The 20,621-nt window shown below is 35.5% G+C and overlaps 1 protein-coding gene across 1 annotated transcript; it reads left to right on the top strand.

Moving 5' to 3' along the window:
* Positions 1–7,041: 7,041 nt before the first annotated feature.
* Positions 7,042–20,511, top strand: LOC143228789 (uncharacterized). The gene is made up of 6 exons (XM_076460145.1): positions 7,042–7,195; positions 9,060–9,463; positions 11,573–11,746; positions 18,464–18,550; positions 18,934–18,980; positions 20,036–20,511. The coding sequence occupies exons 1-6, from the start codon at positions 7,156–7,158 to the stop codon at positions 20,184–20,186; spliced, it is 903 nt and encodes a 300-aa protein (XP_076316260.1). The 5' UTR covers positions 7,042–7,155; the 3' UTR covers positions 20,187–20,511.
* Positions 20,512–20,621: the final 110 nt, after the last annotated feature.

The raw sequence follows: 20,621 nt of genomic DNA, 5'->3' as shown, positions 1-20,621 counted from the left end.
GGAACTGTTTCCCATTTTGTCATATTTTTAATTTTAGATGAAGAACGTTTCGCTCGTTGTTATTTTAAAGGTGAGCAAGGAAGTCAAAGAAATTATTCAATTATCTTCCTAAATAATTGATACAAATAACAGATTATAAAGCATGTGTAAATCTTACTACTTCATCTGGCCGTCTTAAAACCAACAAGGAATTATTAACTACATCTTTAGCAGACTACAATGAAACAGACAACATTTAACAAAAACGGTACAATTAGAATTCTTACAGCACCATGTGTAAAGTTCAAAGATTTGAGTTTGACACTATTGTGACTTCTGATAAAAGAATTACATATTTTGTATTAAAATAAATAGAAAGCAAAGCAACATTTTTTGTGGAATTTTAAAGATGGCTTACCTATGTTGTTTTTCATAGGTTTTATCTGTTACTTTTTGAAAGAATAACCTAGTCAAATTTTAATACTAAAAGGGGATACTGGTAATAACATTTTGTAGCTTCTTGAAGTTTAGAATTTGTATACAAAGATTGGAACTTGATAGTAAAGTGGTTTTAATACCACTCGAAATGTCTTTTTTTTTTTTTCATTCAAAAGTTCTCATTGTTACAAGTCCAGAACTGATTCTCTTTGTTTCTAAGGTGTAAAATGACTGTAGACTTTTAGTTGTTTTTTTGATGTTGTGTGTGGACTACGTGTGGAATGTATTTTTATATTTATTTCTTTTTCTTACAAAGATTTATAAATAACACTTGTCAATGAACATTGTATAAACAGGGTGGAAACAAATCTGGAAAGTTGGGAAACTGAAAACATTTTTTATGAAAAGCAATGTTGCTTTTAATTACATCAGAATTGGCATATTTCTGATTTATCTGTTGGTAAGTATCGTATTCATTACAGTTGATTCTAAGTTATCAGAAACTCTTTTACAGATAAAAAATACAGCATCTTACTTCTCATTACAAAGTTCTAGTTTCGAGATATTTTGCTGTGCGACCATCTTCCAAAGGGTATATGTTTTGAAGTTTTGATAACCAGATTACAAGTTAAAATGGTTTTAATTAGAATTAAGATAAGTGTAAGCCTGAAAAAATATGTAATTTTACCCTTAGAGGGAGCAGACATTACCATAGATTTGGTATTTTCACTTTAATAGTTGTTTCAAACATGCTCTATAAATCAGTGTTAGTTGAACAAATTTTTAAATCAAATAGTAAATAAAATCTTGTTAATGTGGCATGAAGTTTTTAGGTAGAATATTGTATGACCTGACATTAACCGTGGTGAACCTAACAAGCTGTTTCTTGAGAAAGTGTTTGTCATATAATTTCTTAGGAATTCTATGATATTCACTGATAGCTAAACAGTTGTGTGATTTTCTGCATTCCAAATACAAAGCAGATAGATGGATTGTTTACTAGGTTTATGAACTTTCGTATTTAGGTCTGATAAGTGTAACATTTTACAGTTAAAATGCAGGACAGAGTGTAACATGTTCATGACACAGTATTATAAAATGCTACAACTGTCTTACATTCTTCAACTGATCTGTAGAATTTTCTAGAAATTTAAAGGAAAAGAAGGACAATTTTAAAGTAAGTAACAGTGTTGAAGTGAATATTTGAGAAGATAAATAAATTATTGTAGGACTGTTGAATACTAAACTTTACACTGGAAGCACGATTGTATGTAACCAACGTAATTACACGTTCATTGTGGTAGCTGGACTTGCTAATTTCATTTGCCACTTTTCAATAAATTACATGTGGAAAACATTTGTAAAACATGGCTGACACAAGCAGTACTAATTAGTCCCTGTGTTGCTTTTCAATAAAAGTAAAAGATAAACACAAAGTTGGAACATTGCATTTTATACTTTTGTGAGAAGACTTGCTATTTGGAATATGTTACAACTTTTTGACACTTGATGCCAATGAAAATATGAAGGATTTATCCTAGCCATAATGACAACCATCACCAAAATAAAATTGCTGTAGAACAGAATGTATAAGAACTATGATTGATATTGGTATTCCATAGACCAGGGGTGTGCAACAGGCGGCCCGCGGGCCACAACCCGGCCCGCCAAGCCATTTAGTGTGGACCTAGTTGTTGTAATCTAACCATGTGGCCTGATCTGTAATCCAACGCAAATGGAATATTTTTAAAAGCATCGATCCTACGGGATTCCCAGGCTTCGACTCGACAAACTTCTAAAATTATCTTTGCTAGAGAGGAGCAGGCCGAATTCGATTGGTCGGCCTCCTTAGGGCATGAATAGGTGACGTGCACTAGCACTATTGTCTACGACTCAACGTCATGTCCTGAACCTCGCCTTCGTCCTCTGGCGACAATTTTCCCTAACCTCTGCTGTCCGTCATTCATTATTGGTGAAAATTTTATTACCTTTTACAGTTACTACAAGAGATTGAAGGTAAATTGATTATTATTTAGCATATTGTTGTGACTTTACTGAATTTATTAAAATTTTTGCTTTCAGATGCATCTGATTCTATGTACAGTGTGACCTCGTTATTCGCGGGGGTTACGTTCTTTACCCTCCCGCGAATAGCGAAAAACCACGAATATTGGACGCAGTTTTAAAACGTATATGTATGCGATTATATACTATATGAAATGCTTCCCAAACACTAATGATACTTATACTCATTGATGCAGTAATAATGTAGCAATATTGCATACTGTTATGTATTTCACTAAATTGTACCGTGCGTTACCGGGCTGTGCTTTGCCGTTTGCGTTGTTGGGAAGCTGAGGCAGTCAGCCAATAGCAGTCAATCTTGTTTGGTGAAGACGACAATTGATAAAACGGCTTGATTGAGTAAATACAACAGAAATCTCCTCGAAAAGCCCTTTCAGTCTCTGTGACCTACAAAACGCAGTTCGCGCATAACCCGCGAATATGCGGGGCCGCGAATGGCGAACCGCGAATAGGCGAGGTCACACTGTATTTTGCTATTCTCAATTAATTTAAGTACCGGAAGGCTATGATCGGATGCCAATTTAGAAACATGTGTTTCTGTCCATAAGAGGTTCCATGTGTAAATAAATTCTATGTTTTTTCTACTTTGCTATTTTCGTGAGAATAATTTTTGTTTTGATTTCAGGGCTAGTAAAATGTCAGCAGTTAAGAAACGAAAAATTGATGATGAGGGAAGGTTATTCAACAGTGAATGGTGCACAAAATATCTTGTTGTCCCACATAATCAAGGTGTTGTCTGCCTCGTCTGTCAAACTACAATTGCAGTCATGAAAGAGTACAATATTAAGCGACATTACGCAACTAAGCACTCCTCCCAGTTTGATGAAATTGTTGGTCAGGCACGAAAGGACAAAATTGAACATTTAAAACATCCATTGAAAAGCAACAAGGTGTTTTACCACTTTCAAGAAAAATTCAGAACTGGTGACAAAACTGAGTTTTAAGCTTTGTGAATGTATGGCAGAAAAGGGAAAGCCTTTCAGTGATGGAGAATTTATTAAAATTGTTTAACAATATTCACAGAATATGCATGTCCAGAGAAAAAATATTTGGTGGAGCAAACTAGCCTTTCCCTTTACTGTCTCACGCAGGACAAAAGATCTTTCAGAGGACATCAAAGAAACTTTGAAAAGAGATTGAATTCGTGTGAAGCTTTCAGTCTGGCTTTGGATGAAAGCACTGATATCAATGACACATCCCAACTTGTCATTTTCATCAGAGCTGTTACTGCAGGCTTTGATGTTTTCGAAGAGTTTTTAGATATGGCAAGCCTTTCCTCCACAGCCACAGGACAGGATATTTGTGAACAAGTGCTTAAGGTTGTAGAAAAGTTTGAACTGAATCCTTATAAATTATGTGGTGTTACAACAGATGGTGCTCCTTCCATGACAGGTAGGACAAATGGATTCACCAAGAAATTTCTAACTGCAATTGGAGCACAAGACGTAGTTGTAAGCCATTGCATTATTCACCAAGAGAGCTTGTGCACCAAAGTTCTGGATTTTGCAGAAGTCATGAAAAATGTCGTCCAATGCGTAAATTATATTCGAACACGAGGATTAAATCATCGACAATTTAAAACTTTTTTAGATGAGCTGGACAGTGAGTATTCAGATGTTTTGTACTTCTCTGCTGTACGTTGGCTTAGTAGAGCTGCTACTTTGAAGAGATTCTGGAATCTGCGAGAGGAGATTAAGTTCTTCATGGAGAGCAAACGTCAGAATGTGGACTTCTTGAGCAATGAGAACTGGCTGAATGACTTAGCATTCCTCACAGACATTACACAGCATCTGTCTGATTTAAACTTAAAACTACAAGGGAAAAGTCAACTTGTGAATAAGTTGTTTGAGCATATTTGTGCTTTTGAGAAGAAATTGGAACTTTTCCAGGTTCAGTTGAGAAGAGCCATATTGACCCATTTTACATGTCTTGCAACCAGGAAACTGGAATTTCCTAATCTGGATTGCACCAAATATGGAACCAGTGTACAAAAGCTGCGTGATGAGTTTGCAAACAGATTTCCAGATTTCAGACAAACTGAAATTAGATTGAAATTGTTCGCTCAACCTTTTGATTTGGCAGTGGAAGACAGTCCTGATGATTGCCAAATGGAACTCATTGAACTGCAGGCTGACATGGACACTAAAAGGAAATTCTCTGAAAACAGTTTGCTAGACTTTTACAAACTCTGTGTACGTGAAAAGTTTCCCAATTTGTCCCGTCATGCACAAAGAATTGCCTCCCTTTTGGTAGCACCTACTGCTGTGAGCAATTTTTCTCCAAAATGAAGCTCATCAAAACCAAATGTAGAAGTCAGCTGACTGATGAACATTTGACCAGTCAGTTAAGAGTGGCAACCACTTCTGTCAAAGCTGATATTGACAAGCTCTGCAAGGACTCTAAATTTCAAGTGTCGCACTAAAATGATCACTCATGCAAAAATATAAAATATTATTGCTTGCATTTTGAGATTTTTTTAATTTATTGTGCATGTACACGAATAAGCTTGTTTTTTAAGTGGCCCCGCTTGATTGATGAAGTTGGTTATATGGCCCACCGACGAAAAATGTTGCACACCCCTGCCATAGACAGTGTGATGCTATTAAGAGTTTATTTTGCCTTTGGGATGGATATCTAGTAGCCCTTCCTGATGCAAAATATTCATACAATCAGATGATGGATTTAAAATTTCCAAGACATGGATATCCTTTGTTCAGAATGATTTTAAAAGGATATCAGAAGTACCCAAAGAAAGAAGAGACCTACAAAAAGGGATACTCCATCATGGTAATAAAAGTGTATTAAAAAAAATGTTTCAAGGCTGTCAGGTCTTGTGTACCTTTTGAACATGCTATTGTTTACATAAAATACATTCTTTTCGAAGTAAGAATTCATAAACACAGAGGTCAGTAGACAAATCCATTTGTGTGATTCAGTAAACAGTATGGAACATGAATAAGAATCTACCTGGAAATATGACCAACAGGATATGGATTCACCAAAACGAAGCTTCCAATTATATCTCCCGTTCAACTGTTATATGCTTCAAGAAATTAAAGAATGAAGTGGTTATTCATGCTATTAAATTCAAAGACAGACCATACGAGACACGTTGGTGGAAGTGACCTCTGTGATTTTATTTATGTGCAATCTCACTGTTGAAATAAGCACTTACTAGTTCTTATACTCGATGAATTAGGGGAGGAGTGATATGGTTTGGATATGACAACCTCACAGTGGAAACTACACTGCAAGTTGATTGTTAATATGCAGAGTAATCAGGTAGAACGTTACTATATGTGGAACATAAACTGTAAAGACATGGTGACAAGCGTAGCTTCAAAATCGTTTTAATATATGTAGTATTTTCCGGCTCAGAAGTTAAATGTTGCAAGTGTATTTAACAGATGTATAGGAATTTGTGAAACAACATTAAGAGTATTTCTCTCACCAGTTTAAAGTGATTCCTCTTTTAAGTTAAGCTAAAATAAAGTAAGTAAAACCAAAATGAATTTAACTCCAGCAAGTAAAGTTTAAATAAAACAATTGATCCAAAATTCTTAATCTATAAGAAAAGCAAAACAAGAACTTCCTCAAAAGTCAGATTGTATCACGATTTAAAATTCCATTTATGTTTCATTAAAAGTCTAACATACTTAAGTTTAAATTTAAAATAATAATACAATTAGAAATCTACTAAACTTATAAATATTTAACTGTATCAGATTTTAAGGCCCTGAGAGGGTTAGATATACTTGCGGCCTCTATTTTCCTAAAATTCTACCGTCTGAAAGTCTTCAGAAATCAAATTATTCAGGCCAAACCTGGTTTTATCCGATTCGCTGAAAAGAAGAACATTACAAGTTATCTTACGGAAGTACTTCGTTAACTATCAATAATAAACACACAGACGAAATGGAAAGCTGAGTAACTTACTATGATAGAAATGAGAAAATTGAAACATACAATAATTTTAAAACTTTTTCGTACTGCGGCAAAAGATAGTACTTTCTCACTTAAAATGTTTTGAGAAACAGATCGTTGACCGTTGGATACGTTATATTTGTGTTAAGGTTATTGATTTCGTTGATAAACTGCAAGTAAATATAACGTCTCGTGGAATTGGTGTTTATTTGTGGACCAAAAGTCAATCTGTCGCAACCCTTGAGTTCCACCTTTTTTTATGAATAAACATAAGTCAAATTACAACATAAATTATAAAGTACATTTACCTGCAACTTTTAATACAGTAAAATACATGTAGTTTAATGAACAATTATAGAACAGTTCATGCAAATTTGACTGAAGCTAAAAAAAATATTTAAAAACAAACGTTCCAAGGTTATTAGTTCTCTTGTGGCTCGTCAGTATTTTTTAACGGTCTAAGGGTGGTAGGATACAATCTTTTTTATTGCTGTTTAAATGTTTCGATAATTAGTTTTTGAAATAATTATTAAAATTTTTTTAACAATCGACTAAAACTTATTAAATGGCCGCCAGCAGTATTAGTAATATTATTATATCAAAACAAAGTTTAACAAAATTCAAGTATAACAATCATTGATATTTTCTCAAGTTTTACTGTTACTGTTTTGTGATCAGAAGATGTCGCTAGTTGTACACCCTACTGGGTTTGCGTGCTCATAAGTTTAGATGGATGCATCAGAAGCAATTGAGAAGTTAAACTCTTATGGTATGATTCTCTGTTTTATTTTAATGTAATTATCTTTAATTCTGCCTTTCTCGCAGTAAAATTTCTACTCCATTACATCATGTTCGGTATTAACATAATACCAGAATACTTTAAATTACTTCTACTTGGCCGTAGCACTACTACTAATTATATTCACATACTAATAAAAACTCAAAATATGTAGTTATTAGTGCTTGTTGGCTGCCTCTTCACAATTAGAAATTTAAAGTTTATTACTATTTACAATTATTTATTTTTTAACAGTTAGATGCTTAAGGTTGACTTTTTATATTTATCATATTTGTTGTTAATAGCATTCAACGACATTGTCTCAGGAATAAATATATCACAACTTCATTCCATTTGTTTATTGCTCTTTGTGCTTAGAAATTTTTTATTTCCTTACTACATTGTTGTCGTTTTTATATTTTTGCTGTGTCCCTTGGATTCATCAGAATAGTGTTTCAGTATTTATATTTTCAAATCCCTTGATAATGTTAAAGGTCTCTATTATGCCTTCTCTCATCCAGCGTAGTTAGTTTTAATCTCCTCAGTCTTTCTTTATAATTTTTATTCTTTAGTTCAGGAACCAGTTTTGTGGCTTTTTGCACTCTTTCCAAGGCATCAGTTTCTTTTTCTTATTAATGTAGTTTGTAACTTGCATTTTATAATAGTCTTACTAAATACAAGTTACAATCACTAGTAGTACTCCTATTAGTAATTGTACCTAAGCCTACTTAACATAACGTTTAAATGTTGTACTCGTAGGCTGCACTGTCCCAGGCTAAGCATCCTGAAAATACTTTCAAAAACTACAGAAAGTTTATTTGTGGTAATCACAGGGAAAGGAGAGGATAGATACTAAATTCTAAAAAATATACATGTGTGTGTGTGTGTCACTTGTTAATAATTTTCATTATTAGACTTATAGAATAAAAGTTAGTAAACCATGGACAGAAGAGATCATTTGACCCTTCAAGACTTTGTGTACCAGTTCTTGGGAACGGTAAAAAGTTAAACCTAACCTTTATTTTTCCAACAATAATTGATTTCCCTTTCAAACTCCTGTAAGGTGCTGGTCTTAACTGGTTACTGTAGATGGCAATGCATTCCTCAAGCCAGTCAACAAATTAGCTCTTGAATGACCTTTGTAAGAACAAGGATACAGTTTTACTAGACTCTTAATAACTTACTGCTTTCCACCATTGACCTGCCATACAATACAGTTAACTAGTCTTTTTCTAACCACTGCCAATGAGATTTTCTTCAGTAATCATTTGTGTGGTACTTTATATCAGAAGCTTCAGAAAATTTAAGTATGCCAAATATATATTATTTTCATTATCCAGATAACAAATAACATGCTTTAAAAATGTTCAAAAATTACTCAAGCAAAAATTTCTAAAGTGAGTCTGTGTTGATTTATTTCTCTATCTTACTTCAAAAGGTGATTTTGTAAAGCTTTATTTATTGTATTATCATGAATTGTTCTACAAAAAAAAGTAAGATAGACTGATCTATAATTTCCATTTCTTGTTCTTAAGAATGTTTGAATAATTAGAGTAAGAATTGATTATTATTACAATACTAAATATTTGCATATTTTCAGCCATACCCAAAATTGCTTTGTCCAGACATAAACTGCATTTGGCTAAATTTGCAGAAAATCTTTCAAATATGAACACGGTTTATTATTAATTATTTTACAGGGAAATCATCTTGTGAATTCATTCTTGTAGTTTTAGACATTCTTTAGATGTGTAATGTGAAGCTAAGTATAATTTTTGGTTTTAAAAAATTTAAGTTTTATTGTAATTATGAAAACTCGCAGTTTTAAAGACTAGATGTTTGTTTTTCCTTAAAGTTGAAAGTTTTCTAGATGAAGAAGGATATCAGAAGTTCCTAAACAAAAGAAAAAAAATTAAGAAAAATGAATCAACTAGAACAGTGATCGACACCACTTCAGAACTGCCTACTCTGTCAAAAAGGAAACGTAAGAAACTAAAGAAGATTCAGAAAACTTCTGAAAATAAATTGGGAGAAACAACAACAACAACTGATAGTGTTAAAGATGATGGGTTGTTATTAACTGGTAAAGGTAAAAGTAAAAACATGATACAGAGGATAAAAGATGAACTAGATTTGGAGAAGATAAGAGATTATACCAGTTTGTCAACGGTCAGCAGTAGTGAACAAACAGTACTGACAAATAACAGTAACAGCAGAGCAAACCCAGAGGTTGTAGTTTTTCCAAAACATCCTAAAAAGGTGAAAATGATGGTGTTGTATTGAGCTGTTGTAAGAGCATTTAATAAATGAATGTTCAAGTTACAGTTTATCAACACAACTTTCAAGTTAGAAGTTTTAAAAAACAATCTTATTAAACTGTCTTACTTTTTCGTGAAGTTTTAATCTTGTATTACACTAATGGTCTCTATTTTCAAGCGACACGAATTATTGTAAATAAGAATGTGTGTATGTAGGCACATGACTCAGAGATGTAGTTTTGAACAGTATTAGTTTCAATATTATTGTTATTTATATCATAGAGAACTCTACACATTACAGTATTCTTTGATAGATTGTTTAGGCAGAGTATTCATGATGAACCTTTTTAGAATGAATGACAACTGCCTGTTGTGAAGACAAGTGTGGAGGACAATGTTTCAAAAGTCTTCAAGTCAGTGTGTGTGTGTAGGTGTTGTTGGTCTTTTACAGTATCTTGGTAGATTGTGGAGAGCGAGTTATGATTGGTTGAATTATCATAGTTTCTAATTGGAGGAGAGATTTCCTGTAGATTCAACTGAAGGCAGCCACAGGGTACTCATCTATCATCCACTATTAAACCTTCACTAAACAAAGATTCTGGATTATAAATCTCTCTTCCAATCAAAACAGTGATAATCCAACCAATCATGACACCCTCTCCATAATCCACCAGGACACTATAAAAGACCAACAACACCTACACACACACTGACTTGAAGACAAAAGGCAGAAGACTTTCTAAACATTGTTCTCGACACTTGTGTCTCCACAACAAGCAGTTGCTGCCCATTCTACAAAGTTTCACCCATTACAGTGCTTTGTTTTTAGTGTATAAGTCGAATTTAGACACTTAAATACATTAAATATTAATTAACATTACTCTCAGCTTGTTTTGTTGGGGGTTTCTTAATATAAAGTTGGCTGACAGAGGTTGTAGTTATTATCACACTTAAGTCTTTCATGTGTTGCACATGCATATTTAGCACAAGCCAAACCTGACACCAAAAACTCTGGGTTATAAAAGACCAACAACACCTACACACACACTGACTTGAAGACAAAAGGCAGAAGACTTTCTAAACATTGTTCTCGACACTTGTGTCTCCACAACAAGCAGTTGCTGCCCATTCTACAAAGTTTCACCCATTACAGTGCTTTGTTTTTAGTGTATAAGTCGAATTTAGACACTTAAATACATTAAATATTAATTAACATTACTCTCAGCTTGTTTTGTTGGGGGTTTCTTAATATAAAGTTGGCTGACAGAGGTTGTAGTTATTATCACACTTAAGTCTTTCATGTGTTGCACATGCATATTTAGCACAAGCCAAACCTGACACCAAAAACTCTGGGTTATGATTGGCTAATTCTCTAGGCCAACTCATTTTGAATATCTGGTTTATGTGATGTTCACATCTGTGCCAAAATGTTCTTGCACATTCAGTAACCATAACCCTTTTATTCTCCTGAAGAATCGTGAACTATTTGAAAGTGTCATTATTTAATCTAGGTTACTGTTGTGTGATACACATGTAACAATTTTATCAGAGTTTCAAAATTACTTTGTTATAATGCTAGTAATCTCTGCTGCTTTGTAATTGTTTTAATGTTTCTGGAGATTTTAAGAGAGAGATTTGATTGATAAAAACTCCATACTGTAAACATGATCAGGGTTGTTAACATTTGGTAACTCTTGTATGCATTTGCTAGAATATTAGAATAAAAACCAATTGATTGGTCTTTTACTTTCAATAGTTTTTGGTTCTGTTGGTGGAATCTCCATCAGAAAAAAAATGCTAGTAATTGTTAAACAGAATACGAGTTAAATTAGGTATCGTAATTTGTTTGAAAGTATCTTGCAGTAACAAGTATCAATTGGAGAGATACACTACATTGCCAAAAGTATGTGGACACCTAATTATCACACTTGTATGTACTTGTTGAATATCTCATTCCAAAACCATGGGCATTAATGTGGAATTGATCCCCTGTTTGCTGCAATAACAGCCTCCGCTCTTCTGGGAAGGTTTTTCAGTAGATTTTGGAACATTTATGTGCGTGTTTTGTCATAATACTGTCAGTTTGTATAAAGCTTATTTTATTTTACAGAAGTCACTACATTCAGACAGAAAACCTGATGAAGATAATGATTTATCTAAAGATCGTCCAGAGCTAGACTTACAGAAAGCTCGTTACGAAGTTTTAAAATTTGGAATTTCTGGTTTTGAGAAACAGAGAAAAGAAGAAGCTGAAATTGCTTTAGCAATAAAATTAGGTGCAAAGGTAAGAAAAATTCACATTAGGTGTTAATAAGGTGTGGCATTATAAACACTTTGTTTGGAAAGATCCATTAGTCCCATAGAACAGTAAGTAGTTGTAAAACATTTCAAACTAGTATGTTACTTTTAGGTTTATTGGTTTGCCAGCTCTTAAGAATCGTAACAAAGTTAATTTAAATTAGTGTTCAAATTAAATGTTGTGTTGTTTGGTTTTTCTTAAAAATCTGATTTGTAAATAACATAAATGTATAATAATTCCAGTTTATTTGTGCCCTCGGTGTGGATTCCTGTACATGGTGAGGGGACCTTCCGGGGAAGGTTCTGTTCTTTCAGTTTACCTCCTCTGGGATCTAAAAATCCACCCATGTGTGTGCCGTGCATGGTGACCTGTGAAGGGGAGAAAAGGATCCTGGTGGTTGAGGGGGGGTCCAACCCTAACACACCACTTTGCCCTTGAATTCCTGTAGATGAGTGGCTTTGGGGTGGCCCACCTTGGGTCAGTCAGCTGGTCCATTTGGACAAGGGTCAACCAAGTACCAGTGTTGGATGTTCTCTGCAGGTGTTGTAGACATTGTTTCTGATGCTGGTGTTTGGGTATAGTGCTCACGAAACCTTTTTTCATTATGGATCCTCCAAATAAAAACCTAAATAAAATAGTGAAAAAACAGTCCACAGGTAAACGACCATGTCATGAAGATTCTGAGCAGCAATCTTCAACATCTCTTAACACCTGTTGTACCTCATTTTTTTATACTACACTCTCTTTCAGACAAATCTTTAGTGCAAATGTCTCCCTTTTTCATTCAGAAGGGACTTACTGGCTCTCTAAAGTCAGTAAAGAAACTACGATATGGTGACCTATTGGTGGAAACATCCACATCTCAACACAATGAACTTCTCTTGCATTCCTCATGCTATTTTAAATTCGTCACAAGAGTTATTGCTGAGAGGGATTTGAAGAACACCCCAGAGTTGGAGAATCTCGCTGGTTTCTCCACTCGAGGAGTTTCAGCAGTGAGGCGCATCTCCACTCGCAAAGATGGAATTATGATGCCGACCAATGTACTCATTCTGACATTTACATCACCATGTCCACCTGCCACCATCAAGGCAGGTTATCTTAATTGCAGGGTATAGCTTTACACTCCAAACCCTCTCCAATGATTCAGTCACTCAATGACATCATGCCATGGTTCCTTGATGTGTGCCCTTTGAGGTGGCAAGAACCATGATGCCTATGAATATGAAGCACACCATCATTGCATCAATTGCGGTGGCTTTCATCCGTCCTACTTTTGTTCTTGCCCTAAATACTTGGAAGGAAAAGACGTGCAGCATTTGAAAATGATTCATAACATTACTTATGTTGAGGCTCGAAAGTTACTGTCCACCACTTCATCTCAGAAGTATGCTGCTGCACCTTGTTCCATAACTACCGTGGGAGTGCAGACAGATCTCTCTGTGCCCCCAAAAGAATCATTCTCAATACAAATTAAAAGTCTTATCTTCTGTGGTTAAAAAATTTATGAATTAACTTCAACACTCATCTCTGTCTTTTACATACATTCCAACAAATCCCAAGGTCCATTTCCTTTGGTTTCATGTGCAGGCATTTCCTTGGATACATTTTCTTCTCCCATCCCATGATGCAAAACAATCATTCATTCAAGTCCTCAGTTTTTAGAATCCTCTTCCAACAGCAAAGACTTGACCAATCGATCCAGGGCAGGATCCATGGAGGTCAATAAAGAGAAGGGTTCTCCACCCATTTCACCTACACGTAAATAAAAATGGCCACCTTGATAAAATGGAATTGTCGAGGTTTATGTTCTAATCTGGATGACATCAAAACACTGATTGCTTCTTACCATTCTGTATGTCTTTCCTTACAGAAAACATTTCTGAAACCTGTTGAGTCACCTTTCGGCAGTTTTCTTTGTACAGAAATGACAGGCTGTGTGATGGACGAGTGCATGGAGGGGTGGCACTGTTAGTTGATCAGTATGTGCCCACCCTGTCTTTGCCACTCGACACATCCTTGGAGGCCGTAGCCATCTGTGTTTCCTTGGGTTGTACCATCATTGTTTGTTCTCTCTATGTATTGCCTGGACAGACCTATGATCAATCAGACCTTGATGCCTTCATTGAACAGGTGCCATCTCCCTTTTTCATCCTGGAAGACTGTAATGGACATCATCCCCTCTGGGGAAGTGCTGATATTGATGGGAGGAGTCTCTCCGTAGAGCAGATGCTCTCTGATCACAACCTTTCTCTTTTCAATACTGGTTCTTCCACTTATTTTCATGCACCTAGTCAGTCCTGTACTGCTATTGATCACTCAGTTTGCTCCCCTTCATTATTCTCCCATTTTTCATGGAGGGTCGACAGTAATCCACTAGGCAGTGATCATTTTCCTATAATTTTGACAGAGACTGGCCGTGGTCGATGCCACCCTACCCGCGTGCCCCGGTGGAAGCTGGATCAGGCAGACTGGTCCACTTTCACTGCTCTCGCAGAACATGATCCCGCCATCGTGAATCAGCCATCAATAGACGACTGTGTGGCAGCGGTAATTGACTGTATTATACAAGCAGCTGCTCAATGTATTCCTAAAACCTCGACATGTTTTCCACAATATCCTCATCCGTGGTGAAATCTTGCCTACCACATGACACGGAAGACTCGAAAACAGGTCTGGGATACTTTTCGTAGGTGTCGCACACTCTCGTACTGCATCACTTTCCAGCAGGCCTGTGCACATGCTCTTTGGGTAAGCTAGAAGGAATCTTGGATTAAGTTCACAACCAGTATATCTTCTACCACCAGTTCTAAAGTCACATAGGACAAGATTTGAAAGGTCAGTGGACAATATAATTCTGTCCCCTTCTGGATCTTGATCTCTGATGGCCAGGAAGTAGCTGAAACCCAGAGCATCACAAATATTCTAGGTGAAAGCTTTTGCTGGGTATCTATCACTTCTGCTTCTTCCTTCACCTTCTTGGCCATCAAGACTCGGGCAGAGCAATCATCTCTTTCCTTTCAAGCTGATTTACACTGGTGGAACTCAAACTGGCCCTTCATCAGTGTGGCAGTCCATCAGTTGGACCTGATGATGTACACTATGACATGCTGTGCCATCTATCTCCTGCTTCTATTGCTATTCTTCTGATTGTTTTGAACTGGCTCTGGCAGGAGAATGTTCTTCCTGATGCCTGGTGCCAGGCTATTGTCCTACCTTTTTCTAAGCCTAGGAAGGATCCCAAGATTCCTTCAAACTACCGTCCAATTGCTTTGACGAGTTGTCTCTGTAAGACCTTAGAGAGGATGGTTAATGCTTGTCTCGTTTGGTTCTTCAAATCAAACAACTTCCTCTCGCCCACCCAGTGTGGCTTCCTACAACAGCTCTCCACCGTGGACCACCTGATTCAACTTGAAATGTCAATCAGAGAAGCCTTACTCAAACAACATCTTGTATCAATATTCCTTGACATTGAGAAGGCTTATGACACAACATGGAGTTGTAGCATTTTGTGAGGCCTCCATGTATATTGGTTACGTCACCACTTGCCCATTTTTATTAAAAATTTTTTTAATAGACAGAAAATTCCAAGTTTTTGTGGGTTCGACACTTTCCCATTCTTTTCTACCGGAACTTGGAGTCCTTCAGGGCTGTGTTTCGAGTGTTACACTTTCCAGTATAAAGATTAATGCCATCACTGAACAACTTCCTCTTACTGTTACAAACGGGCTCTATGTCGATGACTTTCACATCTCATGTCAGTTGTCGAACATGAGGTATATTGAGCAGCAGCTACAAACTGCCCTCAATTGTTTACTGCAGTGGACCATGGCAAACGGCTTTAACTTCTCTCTCTCTAAAACCGTTTGCATGCAGTTTTGCCATCAATGGGGTATTCACCCTGATCCTGAACTCTGTATCGGCAAAGTTGTGCTGCCTGTGGTCCCTGAGACAAAGTTCTTGGGGCTTATCTTTGACTGTAAGCTGATCTTTATACCACACATCAAGCAACTACGGGTCAAATGTACAAGAGTACTGAACATCTTCCATGTGCTCTCTTCCACCACTTGGGGAGCAGATCGATGTTCTATGCTAAAGATATATCGTGCTCTTATATGATTGAAACTTGACTACGACTCTGCCAGAACTTCAGCTATAAGATGCTGAACCTCATTCATCATCAAGGATTTAGGTTTTGCACTGGAGTTTTCTGCACTTCCCCAGTTCAGAGCTTATACATAGAGTTTCACGAACCTTCTTGGCACCTCTGCTGTTTGCAACTGTCTTTACTATATGCTTCGAAACTTCATTCCTTACCAAAGCATCCCACCTGGGGATGTGTTTTTCTTTCTCAGTGGGCCATAGTTTTTCAGAACAGACGATCTACCATTGCTCCTTTTGGCCTTTGTATGCAGGTGCAATTGGATGAACTGGGTCTGTCCTTGGATAACATTGTTGTATCCACTGGTCAGTGCATCCCACCATGGCTTCTTACAGTCCCTAGTTGTGACCTATCTTTAAGTCATCTGAGAAAAGTAGACACTCCTGATTGGAAATACTGTCTGTTGTTTGCTGAATATCTTTCGAACCATCTTTTCACTCCTATTTATACAGATGGTTTGAAATCAGGTGACTCTGTGGGCTCTGCCATGGTTTGTTGTGGTTTGGTGGTTGCGCACAGAATCTCTTCTACAGCTTCTGTGTTCACTGCTGAACAGTATGCCATTTCTCTTGCCCTGGATCACACAGAAACTAAACAGTACTCCAACTTCACTATTTATACTGACTCGCTTAGTTCTCTACTGGCCCTGGAATCACTTCATGTTAGTTCACACTCTGTTCTCACCAATATTCAAAACTGACTGGCCTAATTCTCTTTAACATCTACTTTTATCCAGTTTTTCTAGATAGGGCCACGTTGGTATTCACAAAAATGAGCTCACCAACACCTCAGTTAAATCTATCTGCTCTGGCAGCTTCGTGCCTGTTGGCGATCGACTTGGTATGAGCAACACGAAAACAAACTTTCCCAAATAAAACCCAATATTGGACTTTGACCGTCTTGCTTCCGTAAGGATCGGAAAGAGGAAGTTGTCCTAACTAGACTACGCATTGGTCACAGTTCTTTAACTCATTGTTTTCTTTTATGTGGAACATTTGCACCAGTGTATAGTCTGTGTAACGCTCAGGTCACAATAAGCTACATTTTACTGTCTTGCCGTCGTTATGACTCTCAACGATGGCACCATTTTAAACATGTTCTGTCCTAAGGTTTGTCCATTACGTTAGACAGTGTTATTGGTGATGGTGACACTGTCCACCTTGGATATGTTTTTTAGTTTTTTAAAGCCCATCAATCTTTTTAATGTCATTTAAGTGTTTGATATTTATTCATTACACCTTTTTAATTGTGGTTCCCTTTTAAGAGTCTCAATCTCTATAGTTTGATTTGAAATTGTAAAATGGCCATAACATTAAATAACTTGACACCAGGACTGGAAAGGTCAACTTCAGGTGACTAACGCTGCTGTTTGAACTACCCGTTAGTCATCCTGGCAAGTTATTATAAAAATTTTGCAACAAGTTTTTTAAAACTTTTATTACTTTACTTTTTGAAAATGGCCATAATGTCAAATAACTCTGAACCAGGACTAGAAAGGCCAACTTCAGGTGACTTATGGTGGTTTTTGTACTTACCTGTTTGTCTTCCTGATGAGTTATGACAATTACAATTATGATACAGAAAGTCCTTTACAACTTGTATTACTGTAGTTTTTCTCTTAATGCTGTAAATTAGATGTAAACATTGGTTTTATGCTATTTGTGTTTTTTTTTTAACTTTTTGTTTTACCTTAATTTCCTTTTATGTGGTTTACTAAATTTAATTTTAACTTTTTACCGGATGTTTGACACAGATAACCTAGCTGCTTTGTGCCGTAAAACACTAAATCAACCAACCAACCAGTTTACTTGTTTAATGTGAACTGCACACAAATAGTCTTTAGTTGTTGCTTATGAAAACTGATGACACGCATGTGTATGCATATATCATTAATTTCTATATATTATAATATATACAGAGAGATAACAGAAAAGTGTGACATAGAAACGAATCACATTGATTGAATACAGAGGGAGAATATTATACTGAATAGTTAAGTAAAATCAAAAACAGCAAATCCACTTTTGTGTCTGTTGTATTACAGTCAGCCTGAGGAAACCTGGTGTGGGTAAAATATATCATTTATATTAGAAATAGGAAGTGTAGTGTGGCTGACATGTTTTCCTTTGCTTTGACCCAAGAACTCTTAGAAATAACTTCTTTCTTATGAAAAGATAGGGCCCGGCATGGCCAAGCGTGTTAAGGCGTGCGACTCGTAATTCGAGGGTCGCGAGTTCGCATCCCCGTCGTGCCAAACATGCTCGCCCTTTCAGCTGTGGGGGCATTATAAAGTGACGGTCAATCCTACTATTTGTTGGTGAAAGAGTAGGCCAAGAGTTGATGGTGGGTGGTGATGACTAGCTGTCTTCCCTCTAGTCTTACACTGCTAAATTAGGGACGGCTAGTGCAGATAGCCCTCGTGTAGCTTTGTGCAAAATTCAAAAATAAATAATCTTATGAAAGGATAGTTTACTAATTTTCTTACTTTAAAAGAAATGTGTGTATATATATAATTTTTAAATATTTATTCTCGTTACCAGCCACCAAAGAACCAGTATGTAAATTACAAACAGCTTATTGAAGAAAGAAAACAGAAAAAAACTGAAACCAATGAGCAGAGTACAGTAGTGAGTATCGTGTTATTATTATGTGATAATTTATTACTGTGATTTTGTTTAGTACAGTGACTGATCACATAGTGTATCTAATACTGATGTATTTATAGCTTTGATATTGTTTGTGTGTGGAGAGAGATTTTTTATCATTTGATTTAGGTAATAAGGTTTCGGAATGTTTGCACAATTTTAAAATGCAATATTTTGTCCTATGAGAACAATAAATATTTATGTAGGTAACTGGTATTCAAAGTATAAGTAATGCAAAAACACACTAAGTTCTGTGAAAAATACGAAGGGTTTTGTTATTATTACCAAAATACTCCAGTTAATCAAATGTAAATTTTTTGTTAGATATTTTAATTTCAAGACATCTGAAATGTTTTCTCTCTTAGAACCGAAAATTAGGCTTAAGACCAGGAAACGTATCACAGAAGCAAAGGTAAGCATTTTTTATTTTAGATAATGATAAAGAATTAGTGGAAGTTGATGTTTATGAAATTTTGTGAGAGCAAAATCCACTGTAACTAAATAAACAAATTTATTATGTGTATAGTTTTATCTTGTTTTGTGAGAGCAAAATCCACTGTAACTAAATAAACAAATTTATTATGTGTATAGTTTTATCTTGTTTTGTGAGAGCAAAATCCACTGTAACTAAATAAACAAATCTTGGAAATTTCACTACACGAAAACCCTGTAGTGAATTTATTAAATTTTTAATTTTGTTCTAATGTTTGCTTTTTTTGTCACGTACTAGAAAATGTCTTTGTGAAAACTTTGCGAGAAATATATTTCCATATATTGAACTCTATGTAATATTGCTAAAATACTGTTAACATACAGATCAGTCAGTTTTTAATGTCCGATACGTTTGAGTGCTTGTTGGTTATTGTAAAGTTAAAAGATTTAATATATGTACAAGTTAGACATTTTATATGTTTTCTTACGTAGATTTAAATTATGAAATCAGGCATGTTCAGAATAAAAGACTCGTGAACTCTATAGTGTTTCTTTCTCTACCTAACTAGGATTCCATATCTTATGTAACACTTATTTTTTTTCTTATTGAAAACTATTTTGATTGATTAATAAGATAGCTATTGTCACGACTAAGGAACGTGGACGTTGAGGTGTTTTTTTGCACCTTTGTGTGTACCTGTTTGTTGAATTTGTGAATCTAGTACCATGTGACCCTAGTCCTAAGAGCTTTTGTCCATTTATTTCACGTACATAATAGGCTTTTTTTTAAAAGTTACATTCATAGAAAATATTTTATAGAAGAACAGTTCTGTAGAGATAAAGATGGGGAAAAAAATTAGCCATTTGAATTTGTACATCTAGTATCTCAATCCTTGTCTTTTATAACAAATCTCTAACTTCAGTGGTCATAACACCTTTCATTAACAACTAAGGCACTTGAAAATTTTAAGGTAAGTGTATATTCTTTAAACATTGTCACCAATAGTTCAGTACCACAATCTGATCTCGTTGCAGAAAGAGGAACAAAAATGCCGTCCCTAGGTTTGATCCTCAGGTGGGAGTATACAGAGGTGGAATACAATTTATCCGCAGAAAAGACTTAGATCATATTAAGAAAACCTCACACCAGAAAAAGAACTTCAGTAAGCTGCAGAACACATTTTAATTTGTACAGTTGAGCTAACTAATTAAATCATGCTCTTTTATTTTGTATGTGTTCATTATAGTTTGTAAATAGTTAACAACGTGAAAGATACAACACGTGTTCCAAACCATTCGCTGTCTACTTTTATATTGAAGTTATGGTTTAAAATTATTACTCCAAAACAAACTGTGTTTCTCTTTTGATGAAACTGAAGGTAACGTGCACAGTCACTATGCACTTAACTGAAAAGTTGAGTGACATGTGAGATTTGTTATCTTTTCAAAATGTAATCTGGAATGATTTTGTTATGTCCTTTCTGATGTAAAATAAATAGTGATATAAAGACTTAAGAACAAATCTGTTTGTTAGATGGTACACACACATAATGTGGAAACATTTAACCCACACGTGTTTTCCAATAAGAGGGAGTTTCTTTAATGATGGTAACTTCTCATC

This window comes from Tachypleus tridentatus, chromosome 10, assembly GCF_004210375.1.
Source record: "Tachypleus tridentatus isolate NWPU-2018 chromosome 10, ASM421037v1, whole genome shotgun sequence".
In the NCBI taxonomy this organism is placed as follows: domain Eukaryota; kingdom Metazoa; phylum Arthropoda; class Merostomata; order Xiphosura; family Limulidae; genus Tachypleus; species Tachypleus tridentatus.
The sequence above is the reverse complement of the archived record's forward strand: the minus strand, read 5'-3'. Positions and strand labels throughout refer to the sequence as shown.